Below are 14,321 nucleotides of genomic sequence, written 5' to 3' on the forward strand. Positions count from 1 at the left end.
TTGTGTTAATGATAGAACATTTCTTTTGATAGGTGATCTAATTAGAAACTATTAAATTTGGACTCTAACAATCGCCTTACATTGATTGTCCATTGATTGTGATTCACATTAGTGAATAAAACTTGAATTGATTAAGAGAAAATAAATGATTTTGATAATTGTCTTGAAAAAAATGTATGAATATCATAGTATAAGTAACGTTAAGATGAGCATGAATGCTCTTAGATTGATGCTAAAAATAATATAATTCATAATTACATATGTACACACTAATCTCAATGCAAATACAAGAACATTTAAACATAAATGACTTCATGATATCTTTGTGGTTATTATTATTTTTTTTCATTCTCAAGTAAAATTGTGCGAACTTAGGCTTCGTTTGAGATGGCTTCCTTCGTGCTTCTTAAAGTGACTTTCTAGTAATAAAAATAAAATTTTTATACTAAAAAATCGTTGTAAGAAGCAGGAAAAAAAGCCGTCCCAAACGAAGCCTAAATGGTATGTATACTTTATAGAAAAAAAGAAAAGTTGTATAATAACATTGGCCGACTAATACATCTTAAATTTGATCAATTGAAATAAATTTCAAATTGATTTGCAGTAATTTTGGATTGCAATAGGAACATTTTGAGTAGAAAATTTCAAATTATATAGCATGACTCATTTGGAAAATATTTTGACTCATTTAGAAAAGCTGCCGAGCAACTCAGCCACCAACAACATTACCTTTAAATAAAGATAGCTAACATAATTCATATGATACTAAGCATGAAGATTCAGACTAGTCAACAAAATTGTATTTACAGTAAATTAGCCAACAAGGCCGTTAGCCTCCTAATATGTATAATGTTCTATGCTGTCCCAGCTTGATCTGGTTGTTCCTGTTCATTTGAAGTATCATCCTGAGATAAGAAGATCAAGCAGTTGAAATCTGTCAGCTAGCTCATCCAAACACATAAACGGCACTATTATTTCGATTTTGAACATAAACTTAGGCTTCGTTTGGGACGGCTTTCTAGTTGCTTCTAAATGCAACTTTTTAGTATTTGTACTAAAAAGTTGCTTTTAGAAGCAACTAGAAAGCCATTCCAAACGAAGCCTTAAGCTTCTTTTGAAACAAACGTCTTCCTACTTTCTAAAACCGTTTTTCGATACAAAAATTTCTAATTCAAATAATTTTTGTATTAAAAACTGTTTTAAAAAATAATAAAAAAAATTGTCCCAAACGAAATCTTAGTAACAGAACTTACAGGATTTGACAGCTGATCCCTTATCAAGTAAAGGGAGTTGAGCATTGTTCCCAATGTGTCCTTCGATAGTTGAAATTTTACTTCAGCTTCTCCTGATAAAGACCGAGTATCATCTTGAAGCTGCAAATTACTAATTTTAAGGATATAATTATGCTTCCTCCCAATGTTATATATGATAAGTACCATTAGTGAGGTCGAAGGCAACTTCAAATTAAAAAAAATAATAAAATTTTAGCATTTGTAAGCCCTTCAAACTGTAATCTTTCAAGATTTAACGCAGTAAATTTTGCTCCACTTCCTACTTCTATCTTCTCCTCTGTCTACTACAGGAGTTGAAGCAGTGCAGTACTATAAACATTTAAGTATGATAATTTAAAAAAGCAGATATCAAAGCTCTAAAATTCAGTGCAGTAAAAAAAATCTTCTGGCATATCCAAGCATCCCAACTGGTAATTTTTCATGATTTGGAGAGAACGCAGGAAAGTCCTGCTCCACCTACTTCCATTTCTTACAAGAGGGGCAAATTCTATATATGTGTATTTTTCATTCCAATTTATGGCGATAAGATTCATATGCTGAGGTCAAAAAGCTTAGGAGTCGTTTAGGATCACTTTTTTTTTTTTAATGTTCTATTTTTATTTTATTTTATTTATATTTTAATACAAAATAAAATATATTTATTATCTTAAAATATATTTTTGTTTATTTATGCTGTGGTGGCCCGTGGCTGCGGCCAATGATGGTAATGGCATTAGTTGGTGGCAGCAAAGCATGTATTAGAGACGGGCAAAAGCTGATGGTGGCAGATAGCAATAGCACCCAATGATAATAGTTATTTTTAAAAATACTCAAAATAATATCAATAAAAAAAAAGTGATCGTAAACAGGTCCTTGATATTTGTATATTAAAAGCATGTTCAAACACTACTTAAAAAGTGAAGCTTCTTGATATGGAGGAGAAATAATGCAGTACTTCTAGTACCCTTTTCTCTATTCCTCCATCTATGATAAGGGGGGCTGAAGCTGGAGAGATTATTCTGTGCGGACTCAGAATGCAACTTTACATCTGGATAACAGCCAGAATAAGCCGCGTCAGCGATACCGAGCCGTGGTACCAAACCACCGGCTTAGATATCCAGACGGGGTTCGGCTTCCCCACAAAATAGTTTTTCCAGAAGCTGACGCTACTATGTTTCCTCCTAATTTTATGTATGATAAGCTCCATATGCTCAGGTTTAAAAAAGCCTGAAACTATGTATGGTAAAAACAATGTTGCATTTTCAAACCACTCAAACATTGAATCGTGATCTTTCAGTTCTTACTCTCCTTTCTCATCTTCTGCAAGGGGTTTCAAGTGATCACTATGTCTTCTTGTTTTTTCCTAATTTTCTTTTAAGGTTTCTTGAGAGAAGGGTCAAATCAAGGAATCATGCATTTTTGGCTATAGAATTATAAAACTCAGAAGTTTACGTTCTACCTTCAAATTTATAATTGCAAAAGGATCTGTAGCATCCACACTCTGGTTTGCCATATTCCATGTCATTGCCTTTAGACGGGGCAAAGAAACCTGAAACATGTAGAACACATCCAATAAAGATGAATTAAGCTTTGCAACTATCTTATAGTCCATAGGTTGAATGATAAACAAAATGGTAATCAGCTAGGGAATGTTTTGCTGCAAGCAGAAGGAAGAGCAATGGGAAGGTAAAAACAAAATTTTACTTTATGGAACAAATGAATACTTATATTTACTAGATGCCTTTGGCGTTTGGAAAAGAGAATGAATAGTATTTTGATTTTCTTTTTTGGATTAAAAATGCTAATAAATTGCTACAATTCTAAAACTTGGATCCTAAGATTCTAAATACTAAAACAATCACCGAGTTTGGGACCAAAGACATGCCAAGAAAAATGATTATAACAGTGAAAATAAATCCTTATATCATCATGACTTTCCCATGAAAATGATTACAGTAGATAAAGCTCAAGGTGGAGAGAAAAATACACTTGATTATGTTCTTTCATTTAGTAAAATCATAATTATCTTGGGCCAAGTCCTCAAATTTTGTATTAAATTAATATAATATGTAGCACAGTGAGTCCAATAAAATTATTTTCCCTTTTCCATCAATTTATTCCCATCGCCTTAAATGTGCATCTAAGGTCTACCCGTCAAGTAATTTAAAAATGTACTATGCATCTTTCACCATGTTTGATACTTCAATAGACTTTAAACATATGGTGCCAAAGGGGTTAATAATAAGATTGATCAAGCACCTATCATTTAACTAATCATGACATTGTGATTCCGATTTGTGGTTATGTGTTCTTAATCTCTTCAATGACCTTTTTAGTGTTGTTCAATTCCTCTTTCAACTTCAAGTTCTAATTTCATGCACTGAAGGTTTAAGGCCTCTACCTAACCTATAGAACGGCACATGTTAAAATAGGACGGAGAAGTTATCACGTTAAAAGGAATCTCATTCTTAAAGAAGAACCTTCCGAGTTCCAATGTCCATATAAACATGATTATGAGCCTATTAGGCATTTTGTGGAGTCAATACAGACCTCCCAAAGTCCAAATAAAGATGATTATGAGCCTCTTTGGTATTTTGTGGAGTCAATCGAGCCTGTCATACTGTCATTCTTTTCAACATCCAATGTCATTATATATTGATCTACAAGTGCCCTAGTACTTCTATTGGAGATGTGTGTCCAATGAGAAGAACATTTGTCACTACCATAATGAAGTCATTATGGCCTCTATCTTTCTGATTATCATAAAAAAGTTGCACAATATATGAAAGCACACGAAATGTTGTTATTTCATTCATGCAAGCCATTCGTTAACTTTTTCTCACAATAATTGCTTTTCCAATAAATTGTCTTCCCACTCAAAACCTGTACTTCAATACTATGCTTCCATATCAAATCCTTTCAATTGTGCCCCACATTTCCAATTAAATACTTTTCAGAAGATCTCACTAACTTCAAATGGAATACAACTACAACATCAAGCCATTATCCCACTATGTGGGGTCAGCTACAAGAATCTTTTTTCTCCATTGTATCACGTTAAGAGTTAAATTCTCATTTAAATCAAATAGAGAAAGGTCATTTTTAATATTTTTTAAACATGTCTTTTTAGGTCTACCTCTACCTTTCTTAACATAAGTCAAATCTAATACATCTACTTTCCTAATCGGACCATCATAAGGTTGTCATTTTATGTGACCAAACCATATAAGGTGACTCTCTCTAATCTTATCTTCCACTGGAGCTACTCCAACCTTTTCACGTATATGCTCATTTCATATCATGTCTTTAAAAGTAAAGCCACTCACCCACTTGAGCATCCTCATCTCTGCAACACTTAAATTAATATTATGCTTATCTTTTAATGGAGAATATTTTGCACCATAAAGTATTGCAGGTCTCACAACCATCTTAAAAATTTTTCCTTAAGTTTCAGGGGGGCTTTTCTATCACACAACAAACCCAATACATTCCTCCACTTCAACCATCCAACTTGAATTCTACAAATAATATATTCATATTTCACCATCACTCTGAACAATAGACCCAATGTATATAAAATGTGTACTCTTATTAATGACTAGATCGCCCAAAGTCACAATCCCTCACTAGATCTTTTATTACTAAAATTAGACTAAATATATTCAGTTTTAGATCTACTCAAATGAAAGCCTTTATACTCTAAGGTTGACCTCCAATTCCATAATTCAAGTTTACCTCCAACTCCCTCTCTAGTCTTATCAACAAGAAGAATGTCATTAGTAAAAAGCATACACTAGATACAACATCTTGCAAATGCCTGGTCAGAACATTCATGACTAAAGCAAAAAGACATGAGCTTAAGGATGATCCTTGATGTAATCCAACTGAAAGAAGGAAATGCTTGGTCAAACTACCTTATGTTTGAACACAAGTAACAGCCCTTGCACACATATCCTTAATGACTTGAATATAAGCATTATTAATCCCTTTCTTTTCTAGAACTCTCCATAACATTTTTCTTGGAACTTTATCATATGCTTTCTCTAAATCAATAAATATCATATGTGGATTCTCCTTATTCTCACTATACTTCTCCATCAAACCTCTCAATATATGTATAGCTTTCATAGTAGACCTACCCGGCATGAATCCAAATTCATTTTGAGAAACATTAGTGTCATGACGCAACCTATGCTCCATAACTCTCTCCCATAGTTTTAAAGTATGATACTTAATTCCTCTATAATTCGCATAATCATGTGCATCACTTTTATTCTTTGAAATAGGAATCAACACACTCATTCTTCACTCATCTAGCATCTTTTTAGTCTTCAAAATAATATTGAAAATTTTAGTAAGCCAAGAAATTTCTTCATCTCCTAAGCATTTCTAAACCTCTATTGGAATATCATCAAACCTCTATTGGAATATCATCAAGTCCAAAGTTTTTTCACACTTCATTTTTTCTTTAAAACCTCTCTATTTATATGCCAATAAAAACAAAATTCTTTATTTTCATTTAGGGTGTTAAGATCACTAAAGTCAATCGCATTCTCACAACTTCATTGAAAAGTTTAGCCAAATATCTTATCCACCTTTATTGAATATCCTCTTCTAATAAAAACACTTTTTGATCTTTATCCTTAATACATTTCACTCGAACAAAATCCCTACTACTCCAATCTTTTTGTTTTACAAACTTATATATCTTTCGCTCTCCTTAGTGTCTAATATATTATATAAATCATTAAAAGCTAAAATATTTGCATTACATATTGCTTTCTTAAACTCCTTACGGCCCTCTTTATATCTTACCCAATTATAAGAATTTTTCCATCTAAACCAATTTTTATAATAAATCTTTTTTTTATCTTTTCTTGCATATTTTGATTCTACTACCCCTTATTTTTATTATTATGAGTTTTTCCTTTTGATACTCCATACACATCTTTTAAAACAGAAAATGAAATAAAGATAAAAAAATAGCACACAAAATGAGAAAGAAAGAAGAATAGCAGCAGCTTAAAAGAGAAATAAGAGAAAGAGTAAAGCGTTATCGAACACATCCCAAAATAGTAGTGTAGAAGTCTTCAACATAGCAATAGCAACAATGGAGCATGGTTGCAAGTTTCTCCTAAATGGTGCAGGTCCCAGCAACGGTGCAGGAGTATTCCGCTTTGGCTTCCTTTTCACCAAGATAGTACAAGGTCCTTTTTTTTTTGCTTTTTTAAAAATCAAAGGTTTAGTTTATAATATTTAGTAGATGGGTTTTCTTCTCAAAAATTTGCACCAAGAGAGCAAAATAATGAAGCTTGTTAGGCGAAATTAATTGATACATCTATTGATAAGATTTTGGGTAGTGACACCTACATCCTTGGATAAGTCAAGACATTGTATTTCACTTGTTTATATGTTGTTCATTTGGAATTATATGAACAAAAACTATAAAGTAAAAAACAAAAGGTAGCCCTTAAGCAATCATAGCCTGACCATATCCTTGTGGGCATCTTCTCTCCACTCTTGCTGAAACTTTTGCAAAAGCAAGGTAAGGCACCTTTGCAACTCTGGAAGCACCTCTTTAGGAAACAATTTGTGAATCTCATCCTTACAAATATTTTCATAGACACACTTGCGCATCAGGATCCGAAGGCATAGAACAAGCTGCAAAGCAAATATATACCAATAAAGAAAACAAGTTATTGCAAAATAAAGCTAACTAAAACATTAAAAAGACTCGTCTCTAGAATAGAGTATATATAAAAAAGAATGATAGTGTGTGCATGAATCACTCATCATTTTTATCCTATTTTATTTTGCACTTCACAGAGCTCCATAATTAAGTTTCCAAAATAAAAGCAGCATAACTGCCATTTCTTTATTCATCATAATCAAGTATCATGAACAATTATTACATAGAAGTTGAATCTAATTTAATTTTTCCTTGATAGACCGATATTTTCCATCGGTTTTTCTTTTTACACCATTTTACTTTTAAACGTCTTCATTACATAAGGCTAATCATTGCTTTCTTTCAAAATCCTCAAATTCATATGCAAATAAAAAGCCCCCAAATCTCCTTACTTCAGCTATTTGACTAACCCTTCCAAATTGTTGCTGTAACGGCCATTCTAACTGTATATGCAAATTGAAGTGAAAAATAGGGAGGTGAGGAGACCTATATAAATAGGAGGGCAAGTATAGGAGAATCCATTAGGAACTCAGTTGAGTTTACCACTAACTACCTTGCCCATCTGACAGTGCTAAAAGCAGAGCTATAGAACACAGTTAACAGCACATTTAAGAGGAAAGGTAAACTGTAAAGAAAAATGCATGTGCTGGTTATAGAAAGAGGATTGATGGAGCAATGTTTTGCTAGCATCATGCGGCAGATAATGATCTTCAAGTTGCACACCTGTGAACTTAGGATTTCTCATATGGCTACTTCTAATTTACAGAACAAGGTCGCGTCATGCAGCACCAATGTTTTAGGACATTTATAAAAACATCCATTGAGAGACATTAGGATGAATGAAAAGAATTAAGTCTTGTTTCTCCTTTCTTTATCTTATCTTCCTTTTTCTAAAGTTGGGGGAGAACTTGAATCGGTTGTTTATAGTTGCAATCCTCTAGGGTCATAATTAGTGCTCTTGTTGAGATACACCAATCACCTTTGGCTCTTCCTGATCCGACCATTTCAGGAAGCATCCCATGCAAAGCTTTGTCAAGATATCATCCATCTCCATCATGCATCCCATCCAAGCCATGCATGGCATCAATATTATACACCTGATCCCTTATGTCACCCATCCCACCAGCAAATGTATCAGAGGGGTGACCTACCATAGATGGAAACTCAGTGCTTCCAAATTCCTGTGGAAATGAAGGAGAGCTAAAGTTTTCAATGGAAAGCTAACGTAGAAGAAAAGCAATCATGGACTTTCTCGTTAAGCTTCCCCTCGTCCATATGCACCGACAACAAAACAATATAAAATGGAATCAACAAGACCGTCTCTGATGCCAGATCCGCTAGATCTTCAAGATTTGGACCAGTGACCTCAAACCCTAGCCTTAATCCACCACCAAATCCAACCCCTTCTTCATAAATTCACCTTAGCCTCAACAACGTCAACTATATCTAGTCAATTTCATAAAGCTTCATCGACCTCCACCTCAACCAACACCCTAAATATATATCATCGATGCCATTCATTTTGTCACCATCTCTATCTATATCCAGCCTTAGCACCATCAAGAACCTTGCTAGATCCCCATTCTACGACATGCTCAACCCGTCGTCTAAGAGCATCTTTCCCAACCACATCCACTCCTCACATCTGGATGTCATCACTTATGCCCAATATCTTGTGACCTCATTCAACTCAAATCCCGATCTCATAGACTCTCGAGTGACTCTGTCTGACCATCTACCAAGCCTCCCTCGCTCAAAACCCCACTTTTCTAAGATCCTCTCCAAAAGATCGCCAAGATTATGTCAAGAATGTCGTTCAAATATTTAAATATATTCATAAAATAAATATCATTCTTTTACATATATCGGAAGTAAGACTCCACTGCATCTTGAGAAGCATTTTAATGGAGAGCATTTGATCGTCAACAACACCTCTCCCAACTCTGAATACTGCATAATCGCACCTTTCCAAATTTTCTTCCATAATTTGATCGACCTTGAAGGCAAGATCTTTTTGAAGGAGTAGTTAGAGATAAGGTAATGTTAGTAAAATAAATGTATTAGGTAATTGGGCAGGGCTATGAGACATTTAATAGGTAATTAGTGACTCACAAAGTCTTTTACATCTATAAATAGCCTCCATTGGAATCAGGATGAATGAATGTTCTATTCCCTTTTCTTGCGTTGCGGGCGAACTCGAATCCACCTTTTATCATTGTGATCCTCAGTTACCATAACACTGCTACCTAAACGGCATTAAACCAAGCAGGTTCCAGAGAAGGAAATGTAGGAACAGCTATGGTTTACGTATGTTAGCGTATTGCAAAAAGACTGATTAATAACAAATCTTCCAACACCATCAAAATATACGGTTTACACCGAACACTCAAACTTTTCAATAAAGACAACCAAATACAGAGACTATAATACTTCATTTATTGAAAAAAAAAAAAGTAAATCAATTTTCCATTGAAACTCCAAAAGATCGCCAAGATTGTGTCAAGAATGTCGTTCAAATATTTAAATATAATCATAAATAAATATCATTATTTTACATATATGGGAAGTAAGACTTCACTGCATCTTGAGAAGCATTTTAATGGAGAACATTTGATCAACATCACCTCTCCCAACTCTGAATACTGCGTACTCGCTCCTTTCCAAATTTTCTTCCATAACTTGATTGACCTTGAAGGCGAGATCTTTTGAAGGAGTAGTTAGTGATAAGGTAATGTGAGTAAAATAAATGTATTAGGTAATTGGGCAGGGCTATGAGACATTTAAATGATTTAATAGGTAATTAGTGACTCACAAAGTCTTTTACATCTATAAATATCCTCCATTGGAATCAGGATGATTGAATGTTCTATTCCCTTTTCTTGCGATGCCGGCGAACTCGAATCCACCTTTTATCATTGTGATCCTCAGTGACCATAACACTGCTACCTAAACGGCATTAAACCAAGCAGGTTCCAGAAAAGGAAATGTAGGAACAGATATGGTTTACGTCTATGTTAGCGTATTGTAAAAAGACTGATTAATAACAAATCTTCCAACACCATCAAAATATACGGTTTACACCGAACACGCAAACTTTTCAATAAAGACAATCAAATACAGAGACTAAAATACTTAATTTATTGAAAAGAAAGTAAATCAATTTTCCATTGAAACGAATAAGAAGAGAATGGAGTGAGCAGGGATTTTACGGGATCGAGATCGGAATCTGAGGAGAGGCCAAGCATTTCGCGTATGATTTTGCGGTCAGTATCGTCGAGGCCAGTCCGCCGGGTCCGCCACAACGCCTGCAGAATGTACTCCACCGACTCCCAGGAGCTTGACTGCAGAAGCAGTGGCAGATGTCCCCACAGCGAGTGTTGTAGCTCCATCAAATCCAACCATTTGGTGGGGCAAAAATACCAAACACAGCGATTTATCTATCGATCTGCTTAAACCCTAATTGTTGTCTCCTCCTTCAATGAGAGGATTCAGTGAGGTCCCGAAAATAATTCCATTGTACAATTACAAATACATCGCTCTATATTCATTATTATCATCCGTATCTTCCTAAAAATTTTAATATTTTAAATGATAGATATTATATATATAAATAATATGAATTAAAGTGTTATGTATGTAAATCCTCATAAATTTTATCAATTTGTATTGTCAAAATTTATAGAGAAATTTAGCTTGCTCATAATAGCTCAACAATACGCCGGGGGAGAAATATAAATGATCTTTTATTTTGTGCCAAAATACTCTTAATATTATCTCCACAATAACATCAAGCCTATCCTACTATGCGGGTTGGTTATACTAATTAGGGGTGTCCATTTTTGACACGACCCGAAACACGACGCGAATCAGACCTAGAAAAATCCGAGTTAGGGTCAACCCGAACCCGAAATGGGTCAGGTTCGGGTTGACCCAGCAACCCGAAAATGACCCAAAATTTACCCGAAATTGACATGAAAACTCCTATTTGACTCGAAAACCCGAGATTGACCCTTTTTGACGCGATTTTGAACTGAAAATCGAAGATTGGCCCGATTTTGACCCGAAAACTAGCAATTTTAGGTGAACTTCGAGACATTCGTGTCGGATCGGGTTGAACCAGACCCGAATCGGGTCGGGGTCGGGTTCGGGTCCGGAAACCTGACTCGTTTTTAAAAACGGGTCGGGTTCGGGTTGACTCGAACAGTGCCGGCTCAATTCCGGGTTCGACCCGAACCCGACCAGTTGACCCGAATTTACACCCCTAATATCAATTTTTTTTTTATTATGTCCTATTAAGAGTTAAATTCTTATTTAAATATAATAAGAAATTATTTCTAATATTTTCTAACTAAAATATTTTATAACATAGATCAAATTAAATATATATATTCTCTTAATCGGGTCATCAGAAAGATCACATTTTATGTGACCAAATCACCTAAGACGACTCTCTAATATTATCTACCAATGGAGTTATTCCAACCTGTTCGCATATATACTCATTATGTATTATGTCACTATGTACAAAACCACTTATCCACTTGAGCATCCTCATCTTTGCAACACTAACTTAATTTGTTTCTTTCTCTTTTAATGGCCAACATTCTGCACTATAAAGTATTGTAGGCCTCACCATCATCTTAAGGGAAAATTCTATAAGATGATGGTGAGACTTTTTAGTACATCCTTATAAAAAACACTAAACAAAGTAGATTAACGACTTCAATAGTTATAGATAAATTTTTAAATACTTAAATGATATTATATTGTAGGAGTCAAGTGGTTGTGTAATGATTTATTAAGCTTTATATTAGATTTGTGTAATCAAAACGAGGTCATTTTAATTGAGCCGTAATGTTGAACTAGATAGAGAATTGAAGAGATTGCTCGAATAAAGTTCGATAAGTAGGCAAATTTTCTTCATATATGGTAATACCTGGTTTAAATCTTATTCAAATTTGATTAGAACTTTATTTGAATATGGTCTATACTATATATGAACAAGGTTTGAAATATATTTGATTATTGTTCTACACTTTAATTTGAACCTTGTTTCAAACATTTGAACATTGTTTGGACATAATGCAAAACATTTGAACATTGTTTGGAATAATGCAAACATTGTTTGAGCAAGCATTCTATTTCAAAATTTTCTAATCCATTGAACTTTTATACTAAAAAAAATGTTTAAGAAAGTAGCAAAAAAGTTGTCTCAAACAAAACCATAGAGTATCAAGTCATATTTTAAAAGCAGTTATCTCCAAAATAAATTTCTAGCATAATTCTTTCAATAAAAATATGGTGGGCATATTTGTCCAAATACCACTATTATGAGGCATATAAAATCAAATTTCTCAATTCCAATGCATAACACCAAAAACTTACCTATATGCATAACATCTTAAACTTACCTATATACAAAACTATCAAATTCATATATTTGTGCTAGCCATGATCAAATTGTTGAGAATTTGACAGAAGTGAAAAAATATGGGTTCGAATTTTATTGTGAATTTCAATATTTAAGTAGCAATTTTAAAAATGGAGATAAAATGGCTAATTTTGTAAATAGTTAAGCTTTAAGCGTTATACATGTAATTACCCAATTTTTTATTTGAAACCACAAGGGCTCATTTGGTAGCTTGTAAGTAAAAAAATATTAAAAATTATTATTATTATATTTGATGGTAGTAAGAAAATACATCTTTCAAATATGAATTTTAATGCGCTTTTCAAATCTTAAAGTACTCAATCATTTGAGCCAAATATTTTAAATCTAGGTCATCTGAAGACTATTTCAGCAAATTTATTGTTGAGATAAGATGGTTTGACAAAATAGAACCAAAAGCATCCCATTTAAGTTCATTAACGCATAAGGATGTCAAGAAATATAACATGATTAACATGGATCAATTCTAATTATCTATAAAGCATTTAGATTTTTGAAATAAATGGTCAGAAAACCCCATCAAAAATTTTATAAATACATTATTTTCTTACATTAGGCATTTGTTGGAGAGAATTCTAGAGCTTTTCTTGCTAACATATTAAGTTACTAGCCAGCTAATATTTATACGCATCTTTGGTATGGCCCAATGTTGTTAGCCGAACACAATTTCAATGCCTAGCATTATCATGGTCCCATGTCATCTATTAAACAACATTAGCACCTTCATTACTCATCATTTGAAATCATTCATCAATGTTTGTTAACGCCATTGCCCAATGTTTATTGTTGACTACCATTCAGCACCCAACAAAGACAGATATCAAGCACCCTTCAATCACTAAGATTCAATGCCCATCAACTATCATTGTACGTACCTTTATCTTTTTATTACTTTGTAGGCAAGGAATTAAACTAACTCAATTAATATAAGATAGTTTATTTAACAAACATGAAACATAAAGATGTATGTATTTGAATATAATATGAGATTTCACTTACCTAACATGTGATGTTAGACAAGGTTTATTTATTCCGGAGGATCTAGTTTTCCATGGTGCAAGCGTGCACTTGATTAATTATATCCTGGATAAGGAGACCAAACAAACTCACAAATGAGGGTGTTCATTCATGTTCCTTAGGGTTTAATGTAATAGGGCTTATAGGGTGCTTCTTATCCCCAAAGACAAAAATAGCTCTAGTGTCTTCCAAATATGTAGGGCGAGCATAATCAATCATATCTAAAAGCAGGCAAGAGTAAGAAGAAAGTATATGCATAGTAAAATGTTGGAAACATAATGGTAAAGAAGGTATGGGAAAGACATCACTAAACACTAGTTATAAAAGTTCCATAGTCGAAAAAGAATAAAGATTGCCCAATGATGATAACTAAATAATAATAAAAGAATTTTAGCCTCAAACTTTAATATAAGGTAAGAACTTAATGCGCCACTAAGGTCTAATATATAAACTAACAGGATAAGACTAACTTGAAAAAAATAAATGTATGGGATAAGATTAATCTATTTTTTATTTAGTTATACTATCCTTAGTGAGATATAAACAAATGTAGCATTATTGATCAATGAAAGGTTATGATTAATTATTTTGAAATTTTGTCTTAAAAAAATATGCATTGTATTTTAAAATATATTATATTTTATATTGCTTATAACTTATGGCAAATGATTTAACAATTTAGGAGCCTAATGAGGTTTCTTAGGCTAATAACATTACAATTGAAATAATCTAAGAAAAAAACAAGCTTTTGCTAAGACACAATTATGCGAATAAATATAACAAATTATAGCAAGCAAATTATAATATGCGAAATACAGTTAGGTTTTATAATACACTCTAAAAAAGATGCTTAGACAATCAAATTTATAAAACAATCATAAATCTATACAAAAAT

General features: G+C 33.2%; 1 protein-coding gene across 1 annotated transcript; it reads right to left on the reverse strand.

Moving 5' to 3' along the window:
• Positions 1-687: 687 nt before the first annotated feature.
• On the reverse strand, positions 688-10,495 carry LOC110110506. Its single transcript, XM_020842016.2, has 5 exons — positions 10,170-10,495; positions 6,762-6,932; positions 2,731-2,820; positions 1,254-1,373; positions 688-905 (listed from the first exon to the last, which is right to left on the reverse strand). Exons 1-5 carry the CDS (start codon positions 10,347-10,349, stop codon positions 855-857), a joined length of 612 nt encoding a protein of 203 aa, XP_020697675.2. The 5' UTR covers positions 10,350-10,495; the 3' UTR covers positions 688-854.
• Positions 10,496-14,321: the final 3,826 nt, after the last annotated feature.

This window comes from Dendrobium catenatum, unplaced genomic scaffold (genome assembly GCF_001605985.2).
Source record: "Dendrobium catenatum unplaced genomic scaffold, ASM160598v2 fragScaff_scaffold_421, whole genome shotgun sequence".
NCBI lineage: Eukaryota > Viridiplantae > Streptophyta > Magnoliopsida > Asparagales > Orchidaceae > Dendrobium > Dendrobium catenatum.